This window comes from Hoplias malabaricus, chromosome 1, assembly GCF_029633855.1.
Source record: "Hoplias malabaricus isolate fHopMal1 chromosome 1, fHopMal1.hap1, whole genome shotgun sequence".
NCBI lineage: Eukaryota > Metazoa > Chordata > Actinopteri > Characiformes > Erythrinidae > Hoplias > Hoplias malabaricus.
The window spans coordinates 46,241,201-46,267,206 of record NC_089800.1 but is presented as its reverse complement, the minus strand read 5'-3'; the positions used below and the strand labels follow the sequence as shown (position 1 = coordinate 46,267,206).

Below are 26,006 nucleotides of genomic sequence, written 5' to 3'. Positions count from 1 at the left end.
AATATTTCCTTCTATTGTTTTTCTTAATTGTTTGTTTGTATTTGTGTGGCTTAGTACCACTTTACAATGGCAGTTTATTAAGAAGTAATGTATTATTTGTAGAATTTACTCAGTTAAACAAAACAAACATCAATTTGTGCATACAATCCGCTCTAGAAATATCCCCACAGTGGTGTAAGGAGCTTCAGCGAACGGTAGATGGCGATGTCAAATTTACACAGGCGTCGGAAGAAACCAGATCAAGAAGAAGACGGTTGTTGTCATGGCGCTGTTTTTATCTGTTGGAAGCTTTCCTCTGAACGCTTAATAATCACCTCACTGTTGGAGCTGTCTGACACTAACTAGAACACTAACCAGTCGAGCCTCTTGCTGTTGTTATGATTTGGGCGTGTGCATCAGTTTCTCATAGAGAGCCCTGTGGTTTTAAGCGTTAGCGAGCTGATAAGCTGCGTATCTCAGCAGAATGACTTTGATTTGTTCTGTCCTTTTAGTAACCAGGTTTATTTCTGACCAATGGAAATGATTCGTAAATAATTTTGTTACGGTGTCTACCCGTCTGACCACCACAATGGCAGCTGGTGAACTGTTGAACAGCAGTGACTGGAAAACAAAACACAGTGTGAGCAGAAGCCATGGCGCGCCAACGCAGGTAAGATAGACGTTTATAAGATGAACATCTTTCTTTACACACCTTCTGATTATATTTGATGAACAACAGGAAGCAGCAGCTTATCGGTTTACCTTCCTTGGGCACACTTTGAGAAACTGGGGGGTCCGAAAGTGTGAAACTGGTTCAGCCTCTAACTGGCAGCTTGAAGCAGAAGTTAGCCACCAGTGAGCCACTGGCAGCTGACTGATAGCAATATATTTGTGCCTCTTATTCAGTGGCAGCTGCCTCTTTTTAACTAGTGGCTCTGTTCTGCTGCCAGCTGCCAAATGAGATTGAACCCCAATTTCACACTTTCAGACCCCACTGGCAGAAGAACTGGCAGCTTCTAATTATAATTTTTGTAACATGAAATTGTGAATGAAAATATAAAACGGGCAGCAGGAGGGATCGGCCTTTGGCAGCTACAAACTGTAGTTAGAGGTAGCAGGCTGTTAGTAGAAGCTGCCATGTATCTAAATTACAACAAGAACCACTGACTGACAACTTCTAGTAAACTACTTGTCATTCCTACACCCATTCGACAATTTCAGCTGTTCTTTAGCCAAAGGCAGCTATTAAGCAATTGATGGCTGCTAGTCAGCCAGTGGGAACTGCAAGTGGCAACTGGTAGCAGATCAGAGCTACCAGTTAACCAGAAGCAACTGGCACTCATCAGTGGCAGAAGCCACAGGTTATCTGATGGCTTGGTTCAGCCAGTGCTGAACAGATTTGGTTTTCCATAATAGCAGTCTTCAAGGAAATTATATTCAAGCTTCTTTCTTAATGACCTTGTAGACAAGCTGCTAGGATAATGGTTCAATTAGTTCTAGCGATCAGCTTATTGGAGGCAGCCATGTCCTAATTGTTACAGGAGTGGGGTTGGTACTAGAAGGTTACATGTTCGATCCCCATAACTGGCAGGCACACTCACAGCTGAAGTGCCCCTCAAGCAAGGAACCTAACCCCCGAAATGCTCCCCAGGTGCAGAGGATGGCTACTTGCTGTTCTGGGTATTTGTGTGTGTTCACTGCTACCAATCACTAGTGTGTGTGTGGTTACTGCCATGGATGGGATAAATGCAGAGTTTAGATTTCATTGTATCAGTCTACAGTGATCATAAAGCATGTTCCATTTAGTAAAAAAGTATTTATTAAATAAGCAAATAATACTTTTAAAGTGGAAAATACGTTTAATAAGAGTAATGTAAAAAAATATGCTTCATATTATGTTTCACATTTTGCAATATATTTAACTATTCAGCTTCTATATGAACGTCTTGAAAAGTGAAAAATGAAAATGGCATACATTCTATCTCCTCCCTACTTTGACTTCTCTCCACAGCTTTTGTTTAATCTGGCCATGCCAAGCAGTGTCCTGAACCGGGCAACCCGCGTGACACCTCCGGCTCCAATAGTGATTGAGAAGCTTGTGCCTCGTCGAGAAAGACAGGATGATGGGGAGAGCTGTAACAGCTCCTTATGTCTCTCAGTTCTCTCAGAGGAGCGTCTGCAGGCTGCGGTGAAACTAGCCAAAAGAGATTTGAGAAGGAAACGTCAAGAATCCATGAATAGTTTATCCCATATATCCCTGGAGAGGTCTCCAAGTCCAGATAACCACAATAACAAAGCCAGTCAACATGTATTAGTGAGTCAAAATGCAAATTAATATTTTTCATCAAATATTAACCTTGTCAAGGAAATGTTAGTCCATTTTGTGTGTTTTTTTTTTTAAATCTAAAATTAGAAAGAGCCTCCACCGCCTGAAGGAAAGCATAGGACAAGCAGCCCCAAAAGGCCAGCAAAGTCTGGCTCCCAGGTGCTTGTGTATACTCCTCAAAAGCTGTCTGTGACAACTAAGCTTGACCAAGGTCAGTCTCCTCCTACCAGAGACCCAGGCATGAAAGCTAACAGCCGGGAGCCACAACTTGGCAGAGAGATCCGCAAGCTTCAGAATAAACTTGCCACATACATCCAAAGGATAGAGCAGCTGGCAAATAGGGGTAAAGCCATTTTATTCATTCATTCATTCATTATCTGTAACCGCTTATCCAATTCAGCGTCACGGTGGGTCCAGAGCCTACCTGGAATCATTGGGCGCAAGGCAGGAATACACCATGGAGGGGGCGCCAGTCCTTCACAGGGCAACACACACACATTTACTCACACACTCACACCTACCGACACTTTTTGAGTCACCAATTCACCTACCAACGTGTGTTTTTGGACTGGGGAGGAAACCGGAGCACCCGGAGGAAACCCACGCGAACATGGGGAGAACACACCAACTCCTCACAGACAGTCACCTGTAGCAGGAATCAAACCCACAACCTCCAGGCCCCTGGAGCTGTGTGACTGCGACACTACCTGCTGCACCACCGTGCCACCCAGCCATTTTATTATCAATCAATATTTCTATATATTCTATAGATAGTAATAGATTCTATGACTGCATGTGTATTCTGCTTTCTCCAGGAAGACTGGTAGAATGTGTGGAGCCAGATGAGAAGCGCAGGATGGAAATCCGCCGGCAAGAGCAGGCTGCTCGCTCTGCACGGATCATCTATGTATTACAGCAGCAGGTTGTTATGATGACAATTTGAATTAGTATCAATTTGCATTGTTTTTATTTGGGCATCCAACTTTGTAGTATAAGAGTATGTTAGCATTATTGTGATATATTACATCACGGTAGACTGAGTACATCACGAGAGTCATCAGATTTCCAAGAACGCTAAACCACTGTGTGCAACTACATGCAACTACATACATAAGAGAAAGACATAATAATATTAGGCTAATATTATCTGGCTAACTAAAAAGTAAGAATGTTTGTATCTGCTTTCTTTTGTTTACATGCATTTGCCTCAATACATTAATCAATTAATTCATTCTCTTATCCAGTTCTTATCCATTCTCTTATCCAGTTCAGGGTTACAGTAAGTCCGGAGCCTACCCGGAATCACTGGGCATAGGGCAGGAACACACCCTGGAGGAGGTGCCAGTCCTTCACAGGGCGACACACACTCACACCTACAGACACTTTGGAATCGCCAATCCACCTACCAACATGTTTTTTTTTTGACCGTGGGAGGAAACTGGAGCACCAGGAGGAAACCCACCAAACTCCTCACAGACAGTCTCCTGGAGCAGGACTTGAACCCACAACCTCCAGGACCCTGGAGCTGTGTGACTGTGACACTAACTGCTGCATCACCGTGCTGCCCTTTGCCTTAAAACAACATATTAAAATGCAGTTACTTGCAAAACATGAAACAGAAAATTAAGATTGTGCCATTATGTAATAAATGTGGCAGGCATAATGTTTCATTGCTTGTAGTTAATATGTATTAAAAGTGAACATATTGGGTGTGAACTTAACATGGCCAAGGCTTTACAAATGAATAGTATAATGATATGTATTATTATTCATATACAGGTGAAAGAAATTCAGGAGGATATAGACAAACTGCGATCTCAGAGTGCAAGACACACAAAGAAGGTAAGTTTGATATCTAGTATATAAGACATTCTGGATGTACAGACAAGAATATGGGCCTTTTGAAATTTAAAATCACCTGAATCTTGCTGAAAACACAAGCTGTGTTCATACTTGGTTCAGTGTATTAAATATACATTTTTATATTTGAAGAAATGCTAGTGGAAGCAAATTGAATAGCATTTAAATGTGAATTCATTCTGTACCTTTTAATAGCTATAAAATATACTAACTTAATGTTCTCGCTTATATTTTTTAGATTCCTGTAATGTAAAAAAAAAAAAAAAAAAAACAATAAACAAAAAAAAAACAATAACCCCTCCCAAAAAACAAAAAATAAAAAACAAACAAAACAAAACCCTAGAATATTAAAAATGTTTCAGAACCACTTTCAGAATAAGACTACACTTATTTATAAATGGTTTCAGATCTCTTTATTAATAGTAATTATTTAAGTTGTTAATACATGAATTGTCATTAATAATCAGTTATAACATAGAAAGGGCAACCAACGGTGAACTGTTGTTTGCAAAATAGTGAACCCACATCCATCTACACTGCATTGTTAAACCTCAGATCTTGCCAGGTACTGGCCATACCTTGCCTTCTCCATCAGTCAATATTAAGCCTGTCATCTTCAGCACATATATGTTAATAAGTGATAAAGTGGTGTGTACCTTAACTTATGATATGACTGAATTCCCATTCTCAGGTCTGAGCTTATTCTTGATCTTGACATTTTCAGAAAGTTATCTGACACGTTCAATAATAGACAAAAAAAAAAAGATTACTGTCGTGCAACCTTAGTTAAATGTATCTATTTAAACTATTAATAAACCTTTTAGTTGTAGTCTTATTTTAAAGTGGTACCAATTTTTCTCAGGCAAGAAATCAAAATGGTTTGTTAATGGATTGTTGTATGACACTAAGGTACATTTACCATATGTATAATATGCAACATTTGTATAAGGCGATTTTGTTTTTAACCTCTGCTGTGCAACAGTAATGGTTTAAAAATCACTTGTGGTGTACATTGGCTTGCTTTATTTGTGTCTTAATAGTCAAGGGCAGTGGATCGGTTGGCAGCAGCTCATCGAGGGGCTGTCCGAGCCATGCAGGTGTTCATGAACCAGCTGTCAGACCCTGCGGAAAGCAGAGTACCTGCTCAGTGCAAACAGCTGGGCCAGCTCATCCGCCAGCTCTCTCTCTGCTCTGCCAAGGTGGAGGTGGGCCTGGGCTCAGCTGTACCAGAGACCACATTGGACATCTTGGAAAAGTTAGAGGTAATGCCAGACCTTACTGTTGTTTGCATTTTCCTGCTAAATCAAACTTGTGATGTAAGATTTGTGTTGATAAATAATAATAACCATAGTGTTCTTTTTTTCTTTGTCAACATGCTTTTAACATAACAAAGAAAAAGAACTATTTATCATGTGCTCTACGTGGTTTGTCATTATTCTTAAAAACTGCAGTCACTCAGAAAGTGTAGGGGCAATATGATTTCTTGTATTATATCTGTGATTTTGTCTTTTTCTTACTATTACCACTTAGACCCTGGACTTAGCTCTAAATAAGCAGACAGTAGAGGAGAGAGATTCACGAATAAGGAGTGCTTCCCCTGCTAGAGAGAGGTCACCAACCAGAGCTCACAGTGTGTCCCCTCCTCGTGCTCCTCCACCCTTGCCTGCAAAAGCTCCTCGAGGGCTGAAGAAATTGGCACCAACAAAGAAGACTTTGGCCGGTGAGCAATGATCTCTTTATTTATTTATTTATTATTTTCAATTTGAATGTTTATTACTTGGAGATAATTAAAAATGGGTTCTTTCCTTTAGTTCATATAAGTTGATCTAAGAAGTAATTCTTTTTTTACATCTTTAAATGTCATAAGTTGACAGCCTTTAAACTTAATATAAAGGTGTTCTTCCTCTTTCATATGAAAACTTGTTGTTATTCTTCTTATTTTTTTTCTTATTTTTTTTGGCTTAAATTTTGATAGGCAGGAAAGTGGCCAGGAGGCCCCACAGAGCAATCCGGTTCTTGGAGCAGGAACGCAGTGAGGTTTTGAAGACTGGAATCCAGAGTGTCATACACCAAAGGCAACTACGAGAGCTAGAGAATGTCGGCTTCCAGCAGCCCACGGTTTCATCCAGGCTTAGAGAAAGTCAGTTACCGCAGAGAGAAACTTCTGTGCCCTGGATCCCAACCTCACCTCATTCCATAACGAAACAGCGGTTTGTACACAAATACATATTGCTTTTTTTTGCATACACTCACTTCAAGTGATTTTTCTGTGAACTCTGATTTGGAAGTTGTAGTATCTGTGAGAATTAATTAGCACATAGTTATTTGACTGGTAATAATGGATCATTTTCCTGATGCAGTTTATTTTATGTCCACTTGGTGGTGTATATGTACACAATGTATATGTATAGATGTATTTATGGACATAGGTCTAGTGTTGCACACTGGTGCATGGTGTGTTGCTCTGAAACTTGACAATGCTGAAAATTGAAAGTAAATTTTATGCCGGATGCTCTCCCCCCCCCCCCACTTTTATTTAATTATTTCCATATTTTCAATCCAATGCCTAAAGAGTCATTTCAGATTTTAAACTATGTTTGATGCATATCCCTTCTTTCCGTTATCTCATTGTTTAAGATGGATTGATCTGAACTTGTGTATATGTGTGTGTGTGGGTGTGTGTCTTTTCTGTGTGTGTTTAGCAGAGCTGTATCAAGCAGGCCAGAGCCCAGATGTCTCTTTTCACCAGCAAAAAACTCTTCACAGCCCTCACTGCAGTCCCAAGGCCAGGGACAGGGCAAGAGCAGCACTCAGCAGGGGGTAACTGGAGAAAACCAGAGACAAGTCCAAACTGAGGCCCTCAGGTTAGACACAGTTTACAAAGTTTATCTGAAGGCAGAGCTGGTGTTTAGACCAAATTATGCATTGTGGATGCACGTTGTTAAAAGCAAAAAGAAACACTGTGTTTCTGAATGTATTTCTAACTTTTCAGAGGCCTCTGAAAATCAATTAATTTGATTATTACCCCAAGGAAGTATTTTAAGTCATTACAATTATTCATTCATTTTAAACTGTGGCTGATGATCTGTACTTGAAAGGAAGCCTCCGGCTATAGGTTCAGTTCCAGTTAGCAATGAGTCTTCGGGATAAATTACTTGTAGATTCCTGCTAAAATTTGCACATTAATTTGGTCTGACGCAATTTAAATCTGTTCAAATTATAAATATAAAATATTTCATGGCCTTGCTTGACTGAAATAATTTTACTGCACTTGGCCAGTGATTTGCATTTTATGCTGAAACCTTTGTGGTCATGGCAGTATTGAACACATCTCTGACTAAGTTTTCCATTGTTAAGAGCCTCTAAATAGATAGTCTGAGCATTTATGGATTGATTGGGATGGAACAACAATACTATTGTATTCTGTAGAATCTTAATTTGTGTCTAGTTCATTATCTTGGGGCTAACACATTAGCTTATGACAAATGTGTAATATTGGTGTATTAGCTTTTGTTCATGATACAGAACTCCTTTTGTCCCAGAGCAAATATGAGTTGTTGTGTGTGTTTTTTTTTTTTTTGTTGTTGTTGTTGTTGTTGTTGTGGACATGTGCTGTTAAAATATTTCTTAGAGAATTTAAGAAATTGCATTCAGCCTGGTACTAATATTGGATCATCTCATAAGTTTCAATTTACTGAATAAACTGAGTGCACTGCTACTCAGCCAAAAGCTAAGGTGATTTAAATGCCTTAATCCCATGCTTGACATAGGGCATGGTGATCTTAGGCTCATGTGTAGCTGCTACAGTGTGTCCTACTTCTTTATGCCATTCTATGCAGTGTATATAAGCTGTATGTACAGAGATGAACATGGGTGTACTTTTTGGGTACACTTTCTGAATTTCCAAATTATAAGATGAGTCTAAACATTTGGAATTATAGTGTAAAAAGTTAAGGTTAGGTAAAAAATGTGTTTGTGTGTACACATGTGTGCTTAAATCAGGAAAGGCTGGCTGGATAGGATAACAGAAGACCGACTGAGAGAGTTAAATCCACTCAGCAAAGAGGAAACTGAGTGTATTAAAAGGCTCAGGTAAAATTACTGTTATGAGTCATGATCTGTAAATGAATTAAATCTACTGTTTGGACATGAGTATATTGGGAGGTGGTGTAATTTAGTTATTGCTGTTTTTCCCCAGTGGTTTTAGTCCTGCCTTCTGCCCAGGCATCAACAATGATTGAAATTGGACAGATGTACCAATATTTTAAACTGCTATCAGATGACGACAAAATGCTGTATTTCTCTATAATTCTGAGGCAGGTTGTTATATGCCAAATTTCCACATTTTTGTAAATCTGTATCAAGTCAAGTGAAGTCAAGTTTTATTGTCAATTCTGCATATGTACAGGACATACAAAGGATTGAAATTACATTACTCTTCTCTCCAAGATGCAGTAACATTTAACAAAAATACACTAAATTCAACTAAGCTAAGTATATAAATATATGAAAGTGAACAAACAGAAGACAAGTGCAGGACATACGATACCAGCAGCTCACTAATAGACATACATGAGACAATGGGACACTGACTGAAGACAATAACCTGATTTGGAGGTAGGATAATGGATATACAAGGCAGTGTAAACAATAGTGCAAGATAATGGATGTACAAGGCAGTGTAAGTTAATCGTAATATGTGTCTGTGTTGGCAAATGTATGCTACAAAAAAAAAACCTGATATTGGCATCAGCATGTTTCCCATATCTGTGCATCCAGAGTAAATATTCTACCATATATTAAGATGAATGTTAGATGGCAGTGTGTAAACTGAGCATCCAGTGTTGTCGTTTGGTTCAACTAAATTGCCCTGCCTCACCATGCAAAATTTATTCCATTAGAACAGGCATCATTTTAGTTTTTACATTTTTGTTCTGGTTCTTGGTTTGTGACACAGAAGTGAGGTGGAATCTCAGACACAGTGGGCTGAGAGATCAGAGCAGGCAGCTAGAGAGAGACTTCAGCCTCTGCCGGACTGTGTTCAGGTAACTGGCAGCATCTGTACAATTTCTAGTAGTTTCTAACTTTACCGCTAATAAAACGAAATCATTTTGGGGGTATTGGTTTCTATTTCTGTAATTGTTTTTTTTTTGCTGGTATGTTTTTATTACAAGAAAGAATAAAAAAAAACAAATAAATAAACAAAATTGAAAAATGTATGTCCACAACATAGTGACACAAAGCGAGGGCTGAACCCTGGAGCTGTGTGGCAGAGATGTACTCACTAGTGTACCCCTGTGCCATCTTCATCGACATTACATATTTATAATTTATTTGAACAAAACCCCCTTATGTGTTTAAATGGATTAGGATTTTAACCAGTCACCATTTTATAAACGAAGCCACTGGTGTTTTGTGTTGTGGACTCTCAGTGGATTTTTTTCTCTCTGTCTGGCAGGGGGGCGAATTACAAAAGAAGAAAGTTTCATCTCTGAGACAGCAACTGTCAGAACAAGAAGCTGATAAAGTATGGAATACCACTTGTACACTACCTCTTTCCTTCCCCTTAAGGTTTTTTTTAAATTGTGCTTCAAGGACCTCAAGGATTTTAGGAAAGCTTTTAAAGAAAGGTCCGTTTCCTAAAAGCATCTTAGTGTTAAAGTCATCTTGACTGGTAGATAGCACTGTGATGAGAGCTCTAAGGTTTAGGAATCATATTAATGCCAAGATACCTTTGCGAGACGTATCCCACATGGTTTTGTTTCTCTTTTATACATGTCTTTTTTCTTCTTCATGAATGAATATAGCTCTTGTGTATGCTGATGTATTTTTTGTTTAGGCTCAAACTACAGTAAATGCAGATCTCCTGACCGAAGCTATTCTAGAGAATCTGCTGCGAGACACAGCTGCAGCTGTGTCCACAGTGGTAAGGGAGCATGGTTCTGAGGTTCAGCCTCACACACTCCTGCAGGAGCCAACACTGGAAATGATGCTGCAGCGCATGGAGGAGATGGAGGTCAGCTCACTCTTCCAATTCCCTTACTAACACAGTCGTTCATTCCTTCACATTGTCATGCTTTCATGCATTATTCTACTGCTTTGAGGAATCTACATTCCATATCACACATCTGCACATGAACTGCACTGTAGTTTTAGGCATTAGTGGATTATTTCCACTATTTATATCTGAATATATATTTGTTTGTAAACACCATTTCACATTAGAATAAATTCAAATACATGGTAGTCATGTGAAGACCAAAATGTGTTTCCTGACTCTGCGGTACGAAGACTAGTGTACCTGACGTGATTTAATGAAGGTCTAATTAACTCATATAGACTGATTGAAGTAACACTGTAGGGCTTCATCTGTGAGTCGCTGATAAACTTTAAAATATTTGTTTAGGCATATGGGGTTCATCTTTGAGACACATTGACTAATAAAGTGTTTGTTGAGGCAGTGCATTAAGAGTTTCAGTGCATTAAATATTGAATCTGCTTTTTCATCCTTAATAAAACAACTTTGCGTGAAACATCCTCCCAGTAGCTAAACATTTAAACTAGCATTAAGTATGAAAAATATTGCCTGTGTGATGTTCACTCAAGAGAATAGCATTGGTTGGTGTATGTGTGTGTTTCTGTTTATGTGCGTGAACTACGACTATTCCTGCATTTAGAGACAAAAATATGAACTTATTGATTACAGAACCTTTATCAGTAGATGGCCCTAGCCTTAGTATTTTGTATAAGTTATGCTTTCGTTTGTAACATTTCCATTGCTGTCTGTAATTTCAGATAGTGCTTGTATTGTTACGGTCTTCGTGCTTTTCAGCTTGCACAATATAGTGACTTTTTTTACAATTATAGTAGACATTTAAGACCCATTCACAAAATGTAAATTCTACCATTTACATTTACTGTTAATAAAATAGAGCTGCTGATGGAATGCAGGTCTGAATGTGTATTTCTAACTGGTTTATTTATTTATTTAGAAAGACCAAGAAGAAGTGAGGAGACGTTTTGCCATGATATCTTACTCTGACCCACTGCTCTGGGAAAAAGACACAAGTAAGTACAACACTTGAACCTGAAAAGCAGGAAGACCAGGAAGGACTGCCAGGTCTAATTAGCACCACCAGTTTGGTTTGTCAGAAGGTCACCCTTTTAGTATAATTATAAAAATAGCGTATTTAGTAATAGTAGTAGTAGTAGTAACATTAATGTATATAGTATTTTCACCCAAGATTGCTCTAGAGTAATGTCATACGCTATACCTGCAATGTTATACAGAGGCAGTGGAACAGCTAGGCATCTAGGACTAAAGGGTATGTCTAATATAATTAAAGCTGACAAGGTTTTAAACTTGACTTTGAAACTCTTGATTATTATGGACTGGCACCATGTCAAGGATGCGTTCCTGCTTTGCATCCTATGATTGTGGGTAGCTTGTGGACCCATTGCAACCCTGAACAGGATGAAACAGTTACAGAAAAAAAAATAAATGAATGATTTTTTTCCCTTTGTTGTCCAGAAGGTGGCAGCATTGGTAAAACTAGTACTTCTCTCCTGATATCTTAGGAACCCAGAGAAACTGTGAAAGCTCTAGACCTACAACCCCACAACCCATTAGACTGACCAAACCAGCTCAGAGACCCTCCAACACTGGGGACATCATACTGCTGAAGCCATTGGAAACCAGGTGAGTGAATGACAGCTCAAGCTTTAATATACTTCCTCTCTGTCAAAATTAGTCCCTGGCAGCTGATAATGGAAATTATTTAGCTAGCTCACTGTCTGTAATAAATAGTAAACTGATCAATGCTGTCCCACAAATTGAGTTTGTGACTCATGGAAATGGCACAATGTGTAATTAAACACATAATTGCATGCAAAAAATATAACTCTCTAAAATGGAATCTAACACTCACCCAGCAAGATGTAGCATGAAATAAATGGGACAAATGAAATGGAAACACACTATCATTTAAAGTAATTGGTCTTGGGTTCATTTGCAGCAAGGAGGCTGGGTGCTCACAGGTCAGTTGTTCTGGGTTTTTTTTTTTTTTTGCCATTTAATGGTTGTTAGTGAAATAAACAACAGCAACAACAAAATCCAATGACCTAAAATATCTACTGCTATTTGCCCAGACCGTCTTCTGTATCTCTGCCAAGTGAGAAAGAGAAAAGGCAAAGAAAGAAGGCAGCCTGACTTGTGCTTTTGCCCAGGGCTCTGGCAGCAGCTGCTACTTCTTCAGTTAATGAGGATGCTAAAAGAATGCAGAGAGAGAGAGCAAAGAGAGAGTAAGGGACCAAGAGACAAAGTGAGCAGGCATGTCAGCAAGATTTAGTGGACCAGATTCAACAGTTACATTAAGAGATTAAAGATCCCTGCCTGCTGTAGAGCCTCAGTACAGAGCTCTCAGCCTGCCGAAACGTTAAGTGTAAAAACACTGTGCTACTTTTATGTCTGAAGTTCAGAGCTTTTCACAAAGATTATGGGCGTCAGCAGGAGTCTCAGGCAAACAGTTGAATTATAGTATGCATAGTGCTTTAATTTTTCAAATCCACAGATGCTCATCATGAATGCCAGCCTTTCCACTCCACACACAACAACAGCAAAACTGCTGTAGAAATCCATGTGTAGCCAAACACAACTGTGATTTTGTGCCCATTTATGTTTTTCAAGGTCTTAAATAAAATTCACGTTTTAGTGTAATATTCTCACTAGTGTTTAGACTGAGATTTTGCAGCAAGTATTTTATTTATTTACTGTTATTTTAGGGCGGCACGGTGGCGCAGCAGGTAGTGTCGCAGTCACACAGCTCCAGGGGCCTGGAGGTTGGGGGTTCGATTCCCGCTCCGGGTGACTGTCTGTGAGGAGTTGATGTGTTCTCCCCGTGTCCGCGTGGGTTTCCTCCGGGTGCTCCGGTTTCCTCCCACAGTCCAAAAACACACGTTGCAGGTGGATTGGCGACTCGAAAGTGTCTGTAGGTATGAGTGTGTGAGTGAATGTGTGTGTGTCTGTGTTGCCCTGTGAAGGACTGGCGCCCCCTCCAGGGTGTATTCCCGCCTTGCGCCCAATGATTCCAGGTAGGCTCTGGACCCCCCGCGACCCTAAATTGGATAAGCGGTACAGATAATGGATGGATGGATGGATACTGTTATTTTAGATAAATAAAGCACATACGTACTTCTGAGTTAAAAGGGGCTACCCAGTGCTTTTTTGCAGATCCCATCAGGGGCCAAATCAACATGAAAATTATATCACAGACACTCCTGGAAGTTTTAGTTGAAGGAAAGTTTCTTCCCTTTTGTTTTTTGTTTTTGCCCTTCATGATTAAATATTAAGATGTTTCCAGAACCATGCAGAGAATTTTAATATGAAAACATTTATTCTGCAGAGACATCCAATACTAGGATTTTTCGCAGTGGTTGTGGTAGGATCCGGACATCAGAAGAATTTATTTACACTAAAAATCGACCTCACTGAAATGTATTTTACATTGTTTTGCATACACTACCTAGATCAGAGAGAGGTTCATAGTGAAGAGGCACATATGGATTTAACAATGCTTTGGCTAATACTTTTGTATGTTGTGAATATTCCGAAAATTACTCAGCCATGTCTTAAATAGTTGGATAAATTATATAATTATAATAGTACTAGACTTTTCCTAGCATTATCGGTTAATTCTTTCTATACTTCCTCATGAATTATCTTTATTTTTTGTATCAAACCATGTTGTCCTATAACTAAAATGTATTGTTTGCATATGTTTAATTTTTTTATATTTTTTAATTATGGTGCCCAATATTTAGATTTTCTGGTTCAGGGTTTTTTCATTATGTAAGTAAGTGTCCGATGCTACAACATTAAAATTAATTCTCGGAATTGAAGGATTTAATCCAATAGACAACAAACTCCCTCAAAGCAAGAAAATGTTTCTGATTTTGTTATTGCAGATATGTGTTTTGCTTTGAGGGTATCCTGTAGATTTTGACCCTGTCTCTGGACACTGATATGTAATCTGCACTTTTCAGATCAGGTGCTCCTCCGAGGAGCTACAGCCTTTTGCGCTGTTTGTGTTATATACGGGAAAATTGTCTGAGTCTACTGCATCATCTTTATTCCCTGACACTTGATAAAAGGACAAGGAGAGTGCATTCTAATCCTCTTATGGCTATGTTTGATTCACCACATCAGTCCTTCTGTCAGTAAACATCTGTGATCCACAGAGTCAGTGTGACAGGCAGCCAACTGAGAAATAAACCACATTACTTACGTGAAGCCAATTTTAAATGGCTCTTCCTTCATAGTTAAAGGAGAAATGGGCCAGGTATATAGGCAAAGACATCTTTTGTATGCACTATAGGAAAAAGCATAACTCCCTGAAATGGAAAAGCATTTAAACTTTTAAATAATTTCAAGCCAAAGCTATCATTAGTATGTTTCCGTTCAGTTAGTGGCTTACAGCTGCAGCACTAATACTGATTGCACTATATTATCCCAATGTGAGGATTCTTCATTACTTTGTACTTTAGTGTGGAAAAGCAGCAGTGGTGGGAATGATTAGGATGCCTGCAGAGCAAGTGCCTTGCCAGGGTGAGGGACTGCAGTTCTGCACTAAAGGCATAGCCACTCTAATGACAGTCAACCTCCAAGCACAGTGCAAGTAAAGCATCTGCCAACTTAAGCTGCTGTGGGGACATGCAAGCAAAGTTACTAGTATTTATTTAACACTCAAAAGCAACTTTGAAAGCTAGTGTCATTACAGAATATACCTTGTAGGCTGATTTATCATTAGTCAGAAATTTGTAGAACAATGAACAGAACAATATCAGGTAGTTCATAGAGATCCATAGAATCAAAAATATGTAAGTTTGAATATATCATCATGTATTAATGATATCACAGTCTTGTCAAATATTGCACAACCAAATATTACAGCTCTAACACCACCCCCCACCACCACACACACACAGACCTAGTTTTGCATTCTGCATTTCAAGAAATATCAAAATCATTTGTGACATTGTAAGGCAAAATAATTATACATAAACCATTTTCTGTGTTTTCATATTTAATGTTAAAACATTTCCAATATGGATCAGTCTAATGTTATGATACTTTCATAGTAATGTTCACACTTTACTTTCTCTAATTGCTGTCATTCAGTTCTCTCTCTCTTTTCCATCAGAGTCCTTTCTTGTGCTTTACAAAGTGAGTTTCCTTCTAAGCCTCACGTCACTGCAGATTTATGCTGGCTGGAGTACAGACGATCTGCTGCTAAACTTAGGCTGATAAGGAGGAGAGTAATTGCTTTTGAAGTTAATGAAAGTGATATGCCCTCAAGGTCCTCTACTTTGCTTTTACTCTTTGAGAAGAGGCTCTAAGTGTTGGACTTGCCTCACTTTAACTTTGAATATTTGCCAGTTTTTATCAGATTTGGTCGTAAATGTAAAAAACGTGGTTCTTGTCTAAAACTGGTAGATGTTTTATACATTATTTTAATTTTGTTTTATATGCCACTTAATTACAGTTCATGGAGTTTTTTTGTAATATCAAGGAACAATTCCATTGCAGCTTAAGGAATGTTGCGCTTTTCACATTTCTCTGCTTGTTGCTAGATGTACTTAGGCTTTCCTTCTTGTTGTTAATTTGACTTTATGCCTTGAATGACCCTATTTAAACTATAATATGTAAGCCACATCTGAATTAAGTGTCAAATTTACACTAAAACAGATGGTTGTAAGGGCATGGGGTATACAGAGATGAAACTTGTGGAAAATTAATTATTCAGAGGCTTATGGTAATGGAATCTGCTTTTAGCACATTCAGCATAGGCCATGGCCTGGCAGGGAATTTAATGTGAAATCCTGCAGAAATTCATTAGTGTAAGAGGGGTGCCACTAGAGGGGGTATTGTGTTTGTGTGACAGAGAGAGAGGGTGTTGCTTGTGCTGTAGAGAGGTGCAGAAAGCAGAGAGTGAGGTGATTACAGGAGTAAATATGGAGGAGCGGATATTGGGCCCAGCTGCTGATTAGTGCTCCCAGCTCATTATGTGATGTCTAATCTCTGATTTTCTGTGTTTACAACACACACTCTTCAGCCCAGGAACACCCGCAGCTTTTAAACAACCCACACAAACACACTCAATCTCATAGTTCAACTAGAATGTAGACGTTCACTCATTCTGTCAACATGCAACATCTGTACACTAACAATTCTCTATCATTTACGGGGCAGATGCTATTGTACTTAACAGGGTTTTTGTTTTTTTAAATCAATGCAGTTTCATTACTCTGATCATCTGAACCGGAAATAACAGTAACCAACTTGTTTACCACTTCTTCAAATCCATAGATATGCACTTTCAGTTCAGTTTCACATTTGATGTTATCCCTTACCACTTTTTTTATACCAATGTACTCAAAATATGAACTAGAAATAAGGCTCTGGCAAACTCAAGATTTTAGGACTGTTAAATATCATTAGTGTACATTGTTGGTGTGGACTCTCAGTGGGTCTGCTTTTCAAAAACTTATTGTGTACTGTCTAATTTATAATGTCATGTGCAGAATGGTCATGTAGTTAATGATGTGTTGTGACGAAGAGTTATTCTTTTAGAATTTGTATAGTCTATTGTCTGTGTTTAATGTACTGATTGTCTTTTGCACTGCTATCATCTGCTCTTCTCTATTAATGAATGAACAGACTATATTTTGTTAATCACTGAACACTCTAGTGAGAAGGAATGAGAATGAAGTTGATTCAAATTTTCTTTCCTGGTTTGGTCTGACAAATTGGTATTAGAACCAATCATATTTTAGAGAATTATAAAGAAAACTTGAAATTATTATATTCTGTTTACACTGCTGTAGAAGTGACTTAGTCTTAAAATAAAGTCACATTAGCAGAAGTTAACATTTGGAAGCTTTTGGGTGTGTGTATGTATATGAAGGGTACATTTTGTTTTAAAGGCAACCCAGAGATCATTTTCTTGAGGGATTGGGTGGTGGTGAGGGAGATTATACCATGACATATATGTCATAAAGCACAATTTAACATGGCTTATATCCTTGGTAGAGTGTTTGACTTTATTGGCATTAGATAACTATTGCCTAAGATTAATAAAAAAAAAACATTTATCATAAAATATTAAGAAGGTCATTTACTTTTTTAAAATAATTGGTGAGCTTGTATGTCTTATTTTAATTGGTTTTACTAACTATACTTTAAATGGACTTAGTATTAACAGAAAGGATTAAATGTGCTGAGTTAAATGAGTTGTGTGTATATTGCAGTGGGTACGAGATTCAGGAAAGTTGGTTAGATCATCTTGAGCGAGAGAGGCAGAGAATGGTCAGAGAAAGTGGGAGAAAGTGAATGATCTTGAACTAGTTTGGCTCATACAGAGCACCAGAGGTTCAAACAAAATGCCAGAGGCTCACCCAGCAGATCAGTACAGAGCTCACATATCTGCTCTGCCTTTGTGTTGATTTTACCTGTTTTCATTCTTCTGAGCATTTCTCTCTCTGGATCTCTCTCGCTCTCTCTGCTCTAAGGTCAGTCTCCTACACACACTGTGCTCTTAGTTATATCTCCTGGCCGTGGCCTTTAGGCAGTTGAAGAGTAGAAGTTTCACTGCCTTTTCATGTTGTTTTCCCATCATGCACTCTCTCCATCATGTTACTACTCAGCAGCTTGTGAAACTAAAAAGGTTGCCTAGTGTGTCATCTGTCTTGTGTTTAGAGGTTCATTAAATAGACCTCTTTGTTGTCCACATCCATTTTTGGGCTGTGGCATTGATTTGTCCTCAGCTCCTCTCGTCCATGGGGCTTGATACAGTGGCTCATTCTGCACTCCCGTCTGGCCCTTTCTAGCTCCAAAATCCAATGTAGTTTGTAGAAGTCAGACTGGCCGCTGCTCAGCATCTGCTTATATAAATCACACATAGATATCTTCCTGTCTACTGGACTTGTATAAAGAATGTTTTATCCAGGTTTTACAGTCACCTGCATCAAGCTTGGTCATGGTTTGTTTCTGTGCGAGTTGTGAATTGTTTTGTAATATTGTGAGTATGTAGTTTTCACAATGCTAAACTGGTGACTGCATAGTCTGGATATATCCAAAACTAGAGAAGCAAACATCTGACATACTTCAGCTGATTGACTATGTAATATAAGAGAAAATGGTCTACAATTGATTTCAGTCTGAATCACTGATTGAAGTGATATATTCATGTGTGTTTTGCAAGACCTTTAGCTTGAGTTTCCAGTTCATTCTATTTTTTGCTGGACTTTTGATGGCCAGCTAACCCTTAGATTACTCATACATAACATCTGAATGTTACAAAAGATGGTCACACTCTGCATGAGCTCTTTCCCTTGCTCTTTAACAGAAGTTAAAAGGAAACACTGCTGGCTAAAGAATCTAAAATTACTTTGGCTATATTACTGTTGAAAGCACTTTTCCTGAACTCTTTATGAAATGAAACTCCTGCCAATTACAAGAACAGAATTAACCTTCTCATTGTGTGAAATTTACAGCTGCTTGAATTATTAAGAGTTCTCTTTGGCTGTGGTCAGAGCCGATTCCCTAAAGTGTCACAGCATGCCTGGATGGCTACGAGACCTATTATTGAGGATGTTAGTTTAGTTTGGGAACAAAAGAATGCACTGAGCTGCAGTGGCTAAGGGCAAATGATTTCACAATGGCAGCAATGGTGCCCATAATGTTCCATTAGGGAGTAAGTGGTCCTCCTGCAGAATGCTGAAATGATGGCCTGATTTGGTCAAGGCCAGGGCTCCAGGGGGTGGCCTACTCTGGGCAGGGTGATGAGCCCCTGACCACTGGAACTGCCACTACTGCTCCAGTGTAGGTTCTAAATCTGTCCATGGAGAGTGCTTGTGCTTCTTTATGACTGATTTAGATGCAGAGGGAGCTGTAACCCACAAGGCCCAGCTGAGCCCTAGAATTACATCCCCTGTGTGACTGGCAGGGCATGTGCTTTCCCACAGTGCTCCCTACTTGTAAATGCTCTTAGAGAAATGAATATATCCACCTGGTCTCATCTATTAATTTGTTTTTCTTGTATTTGTATCCAAATTTTGGCAAGCTCATTAAAAGTAGTTAGTGGTGGTGCCACCCTAGTGATGTTACCTTGATTATTAAAGGATAAAATATATATATATAATTTTTTTTCTATGCTGTATAATTTTCCTAACTAAAGCAAAATGCCTTTTACCAGAAAAGTGATAAAACCTATACTTTTTAGTGCCCGATATGGGATAGAGATTTTGTGCAGCAGCTGGTATTTTCAAGATATATTAAACAGATAAATACAACACTAGTTGTGTTATAATCTTTTATTTTGACAGTGACCATATTGAAAACGCATTGTTTTAGATCATTAATGTTTAGAAAGCATTCATTATCCTAAAAATGATCTGTGATGGACATTGTTAATTATGCAAAATATATGTATATGTTTGCATGCAATATGGAAAGATCAATATTATGCTACAATGAACATTAAACAATAAACAATATATTGTACAGCCCTTAATGACATGCAATGACCACTAACCTGTATATTTTATGTCTCCAGCGTTGTATCTGAAAGTTCTATTGTGGACGAGGGAACCTCTGCACCTATTCCCAGCCATCCATTTCCAAGCAGAGTGGAAAATAAAGGAGGGGTGCGGTTGAGTGTACCTTCTAGCATGCTGAAGAACATTCAGAAGTACAGGGAGGCGCATGATTCCTACTTGCATCTGGTGTCCCACGAGGCAGTGGGCAGCTTCAATCCCTGGGCCATTGCAGACAGGTTAGACACATACATTCGCAGCACAGTCACAACTAAGGAGAACACAGGCTGGAGGAGAACACATTCTTCCTCAGAGACAACTGAAGCCAGTCAAGTCATTGTTTCTTTTCAAACTGCCGCTAGTACATCGCCCTGAAAAGTTTAGCGTGCCAATTGAGAGTACAAACTGCCCACATTTGTGACATCCCTTGTTATGCTTGCTATTACCCTGAGCAGAAATAGTTGGAGGGGGCATTGTACAGACCCAAAGAGTAAGGCCAGTTTTGCTGTGTAGAATCCTTGACCTCAAGTAGTAGGCTTCATGGGGGATGCATGCAAATTTATAAATGTGCATAAATATGCAAATGATAACCAGCCCCTTACTTCACACTTGTGTCCTGATCACAAGTTTAGAAGTATGAATAAAGTGGAGCAACTCTCTATGCATTTGCTTGTTATTGGAATATTGTGAGTCCAGTCCTCATTGATGATACTGCTGTCCATGGTATAAGAAGGCACTGACCTCGCTGTCTGCATGTGGATGGCCTGGCCCCTTCCTGCCCTCATTACTCTATGCAGTGCAAACCAATGCAGACAGCATTGCGCATTGCACTTAACAGAGCTGGACAGTTAGCATTCTCCTTCAACCATGTTGACCTCTCTAATAATGAATGTTTGATTACATGAATTGCGTAATTGGGGAAGACCTAGTAAGTTAAAATATGACCATTAATGAACAATGTAAAATTGTTTCGGATTTGGACAAAATTTATTTAAAATTAAACATTTCTTATTTTTAACTTTTGATTTCTGTATTCTGACTGCATTATCATTCAAATGTTTTGGAGCCTGAGTCCTGTCTTTAAGGCTTCTTTGTTGGTGTTTGCAGCCAAAACTTGCACCGTGAATTAGTCATAGCTTCCTCTGTTATTCCCACAGTGACACGACCAGTAGGAGTTTACATTGTTCACAGCCTGGAGGCTGTAATGCATCTCAAACATTGTGCTGTTTTACATATAAATATTAGCTCCAGTGTATTCAGCAGGGTCGGTTTGGAGCGTGCTCTGTGTGCATGAATGTCTCTGTTGTTCCATGCACACTCTAGTACACCCACCACATCATTAGCATAGTTAACAGAATTTTTAAGTTGGTGCAATGCGCAAGATTTTTCTCTTGAGTGTCCATTTAGCCCTTAAGTTGATTAAGTTTAAACACCCTTTACCAATCTCTGCAAGGCTTAAAAAAACTGTAAATCCTGCTCAGAGTGGTCCCAGAAGAGACTGGAGAACTTTGTCCTGTCATTGTATAGACTATATGTGTGAGTGTGGGAGGAGTACTCATGGTAGAAATCATTTGCAAATCAATACAGGAGGAAGAACAAAATGAGTTAGGAAGTCTGTTAATCTCACTAATGTGAAACTTGCTTCTTTCCAAAGCTTTGGTTCACAGAATTGGAGTGCACTCAATTGAGACTCATTATACTGTACACGTCTTAAGCCATTTCACAGATTTGGAGTTATATTTAGCTGTTAAATGGTAAATTAATATTCTTAAGGTAGAAAAAAAGATGATGTGAAATGCATGAGTTAGTACGGCTGCTGTTTCAGAGGACAACCGCTTTTCAGTCCATCATAGGAGTAGGTAATGGGACTTAAAAAGGCACATGACAGTGTGCTGTGGTGACTTTTTGTCTACACCTGGCCTGTGTGCAGTACATACACTTTTTAACGAGGTAAAAATGTTTTTATCCAAACAAAGATTGTGCTGGGAAGATGAGTTTGGTATATTTTCCAGCACATTGGTACGGTACCTTGTTTACCATGATGTGCTTCTCTGTACTGTACTCAGTAAAAGGATATTATTGTGAAACTCATTCAGATCCTGAATTACATTTAACATATATTTCAAGTGTATAATTAAACTTATTTACTTTCCAATTAAATATGGTATTGCATCGCATCGCAGTCAGAGCTCCCAGGATGTCTGTACTGAAGACAACATGTCTGCCCAAAATGTCAACAAAGTATATCTACACTCTGGGCAAAAGTTTGTGGACATTCCCTGTAATGAGTGAATTCAGCTTGGGCACACTTGTTTATCTAACATTTCTTCCAAAATCAAGAGCATTAACTGGAATTTTAGTCCTCTTTGCTGAAGTAACAGCCTGTGCAAATTTTTGAGTTATGAGAATATTAGGAAGGTCAGTTACTGATATTCGGTCATAAGATGGATGTAGGTCCACAAGTGGAGCCCCTTGAATTAACTGAACCTTGTGATTACAATGGGTGTCTACAAATTGCTGGATATATATATGCCTTTCTCATAAACATATTTTTTTTTAATTCAGCAGCTGTTTAATTATATATAAATTTTCAAATAGTTTATAACTGATTTCTTTTTGGGGCGGCACGGTGTCACGGTCACACAGCTCCAGGGACCTGAAGGTTGTGGATACAAGTCCCACTCCGGAGTTTGGTGTGTTCTCCCTGTGTCCGCGTGGGTTTCCTTCGAGTGCTCCGGTTTCCTCCCATGGTTCAAAAACACATGTTGGTAGGTGGATTGGCGACTCAAAAGTGTCTGTAGGCGTGAGTGAATGTGTGAGTGGCGCCCCCTACAGGGTGTGTTCCTGCCTTGTGCCCAATGATTCCATGTAGGCTCCGGACTCACCGCGACCCTGAAATGGATAAGCGCTTATAGACAATGAATGAATGATTTTTTTTGTGAGTTTTAAGTGAACATGTTCTGTTATTTTTATACAGATGCAGGAGTTAAATTAAGTTTAACTAATATTGTTGGCAAGTGAATAAAAGAACATCATGCTCTAATGGGGTCCATCAGGGGATTAAATGCCTCAGGACATTGTGTCCTAATATAAACAGAAGTAGAGAGCTGTTGTTTATTATTCTTTGTGTTCTCTCTCAGTTTGGCTGAGGAGCTGCTGGATGAGGCCTTGGCTGACGTGGCAGCAGAGTTCCAGAATGTGTGTGAGGAGTATGCAGAAGCCATCTTCACCTCCGAGTTTCTCCAACCAGTCCAGTCCCCTTCTCTGTCTGTGTCATAGCAGTGGGACCTACAGGAACACTCTGTCATGTGTGCTATTGATTATTTATTGCAAAGATGAGTTTTGAAAGCGACTGCACAAATCATTGTTTACTTTGTACTACTCAGGTCAAAGAGTTTTTATATTTCTTTGGGTATCTTTGGAGCACACAGGATTTCTTTTTTTTTGGACGTGATGAATATCACTTCCACCAATGCTTTTGTGGTGTAATCAAGCTAATGCTAATTTGATTGTACATTCATTATACTTTTAGGTCTGAGTATCTACAACAAAGTGGCCTGATTCAGTAGTAAATGATTTTAATGTTGTAACAAAACATGTAGCTGCTCGAAACATAAGGCATTACTGGTTTTTAATAGATTAAATAGGATTTTGTCAACATGTCACAGAGCTTGTTCAGCCTCACAAGAATTGCTACCAAGGGACATTATTTGTTTAAATGTTTGCTCATCTTTGGGAAATTGATGGCATTTAGCCACAAGAGCAGTAGCTGCATTCCTTTCTGTTGCCAGCGCTCTGGGAGATTGTTAGCAATACAAACAATAGAAGAAGTTGTGTGCAAACTTCTTGGATATATAATGTATTTGTGTGTGGAGCATAGATACATCAGTTTTTAACATGGTGTGTTCCACCAAATCCAAAATGCCATATTTAAGGGAATACTGTGATAAATATTCACACAGTGAATACAGAAAATACATTAAATTTTTTAAGACCTTCTTGGTTCTTTTTTTAAAGTATGTGCAATTGAACACATACACCATTGTGTTCCCCAAGTTTGCGTTCACGTAGACAACTATCTGCATTGTGAACGCTACTTTTCACATACTTACTTATCTGCTACACTTGTAACAGGAGGCTTCCACTAGAGGGCAGGCTAGAGAATTGTAGACTTGGCACTAACACAGCCTTCTTCAAAACATTCCCATTGTGATGCTGTTGATTACCTGCACTGCCCCTACCTTTTACGCATGTACTGCCCCTGGCGCACGCTTAGTGTCTATTTTCCGAGGACGTGCACAAGCGACACAGGATACGCAAGGCAGCCATGATGCGTACACGAACGTGTAGTTAACAGCAAGTATATCTCTAACCTAAAAAGCCATGTCCATACATGCTTTTAACAGGTATGTCTCTGTGCAGTTGCTATGACCTGCATATACTTTTGAGGAAATGGTTTCCATAATTAGTGCATTTCATAAGTTTTTATCTATCTTCCATATATAAGACCAGACCATTACATTGAGACAGAGAGTTGGAAACAAGGACCTCAGGCTTGTGTTTTATTTTTATATTGTTGTCTCAGACTAATTTCCATACGCAGGGGACCAAGCAAATGAACTGTTTCACATTGCCCCTAGATGTGTGTGATGGCCACTATTGTGGTGAGACTGAGGTGCAGTAATTAAGTATCAGGTGATAATAGTAGTGCTAAATGAGTTCACGTGCTATGTCCTGAAGGGAGAAGAGAGACAAAGAAGTGGATGAGTCCAGATGTTGGACTGGCCTGCAGGGACCAAGTTAGTAACAGAGGACACACTGTGACTGAGTAAATTAGCTCTTTCTTACATTTGATGTGTGTGTATGTGTGCATGCTTGCAGTTCCTCTACAGTCAGTATAGGGAAAGATTATTTAAAATTGGCTCTACTGGTGGTGTATTGAGAGTGCTGAAATTCTGAAGAACTGCTTCAATACACCTCTGACTGTGATCTGTGAATTCTTGCCATTGCATTATACAGGATGTGCACTTGTGTGTGTTTATTCCTTGATTCAATTTTAAATTACATTTATATTATGATATAAAAATGTCAGTTTGATTGTATATTTTATCGTTTGCTTTCCTACTCTTCCTTTCGTGGTTTATAGTTATTATCTGCTCACAGATATATATTGGATATGTAATCATGCCCAAAAAGATTTACATTAATCAAATGCAAATATCAGCAATAACATTGAAAATACATTTTATCAGCTTCACTCACCACATTGGTTGACTTTGTAGATCTACAATTACAGGCTCCACTTGTTGCTTTGCATACTTTATTACCCCCTTCATTTTATTATCCATTTATTTAATTTCCAGACAAAATGGCCATTAGCTTTAATAGTTAATTTTTCAGGCAAGGTACCTGAGATCAGATATCTGATAGCCCACTTATATGTGGAAGGGGAAGTCAAAAGATTTTTCCACAAGCTGACACAGTTCCTTGGAGTCTTAATTAAAAGTCTGAGAAATTCTTTGGTCAAAATACCATGAATCAAACAACACAGCAGCAGTTTCCTCGTCTAAACAGCCCTGACAGGTTTCAGTACCAGTTCTTTTAATGCGATTGAGCTGCAGTGAGCAGACAGTTTGCTGGGTTCTCTTATTCTTGGCTCTTATTTTTGCCCAGTTCTCTTATATCTCCACTCTTATTTTGACTGTTTTTATTTATGGTTCTTTTATTTAGCTGTTCTCATTGTGTTTATTATGCACTGTGAGAAAATTTGTCAATGTGGTGTTTCCCTCAAGATTACATACTCAGTACCTTTAATTAGGGAATATAATTGTACCTTATTCTATAATAATGGCAGATTTTTAAATTGTGTTGATTCCATACACCGCATTCTATCTCCAGGACTTTGGAGACAGGTTGTTTTGTTTGACACAGTTCAGTAATGAAAGAAATATTCCTTACTCCTTCCAGTGAAGAGAATGTAATGTACCTTTAGGGAACAAAATTGGACTTAAACACCACTGTTGTACACACTGTCTGCACATTTAGTGACCAATAATATACCTCTTCTGTTCATGGCACACTCATTATTATCACACTCAGATATTCATGAAAAGAAGGTGGTACAAATCTAATGAGTTCCCTTATTATGTAATAAGGTGAGGAAAACAAGAACGGCAATCCAGATCTGAAAAATAAAGATTTTTCAATTCTGCTGTTGTGAGAATACGACTCAGTGTTTTGGGTCTGAAAG

General features: G+C 38.7%; 1 protein-coding gene across 4 annotated transcripts; it reads left to right on the top strand.

The window, feature by feature from the left end:
* The first annotated feature begins 272 nt into the window (after positions 1–272).
* On the top strand, positions 273–24,924 carry kiaa0753 (KIAA0753 ortholog). Of its 4 annotated transcripts, none has more exons than XM_066664416.1 (17): positions 273–649; positions 1,991–2,293; positions 2,393–2,648; positions 3,121–3,227; positions 4,085–4,147; positions 5,206–5,427; positions 5,696–5,885; positions 6,141–6,375; positions 6,868–7,029; positions 8,168–8,257; positions 9,123–9,210; positions 9,624–9,692; positions 10,005–10,181; positions 11,158–11,233; positions 11,744–11,864; positions 19,777–19,995; positions 22,897–24,924. In XM_066664416.1, the coding sequence occupies exons 1-17, from the start codon at positions 569–571 to the stop codon at positions 23,033–23,035; spliced, it is 2,598 nt and encodes an 865-aa protein (XP_066520513.1). In that variant the 5' UTR covers positions 273–568; the 3' UTR covers positions 23,036–24,924. The 4 variants fall into 4 exon arrangements, with proteins under 4 accessions (XP_066520513.1, XP_066520494.1, XP_066520504.1 ...); XM_066664397.1 differs by lacking the exon at positions 273–649 and adding an exon at positions 1,534–1,630; XM_066664407.1 differs by lacking the exon at positions 273–649 and adding an exon at positions 1,534–1,630 and having other exon boundaries at positions 6,871–7,029; positions 22,897–24,923.
* Positions 24,925–26,006: the final 1,082 nt, after the last annotated feature.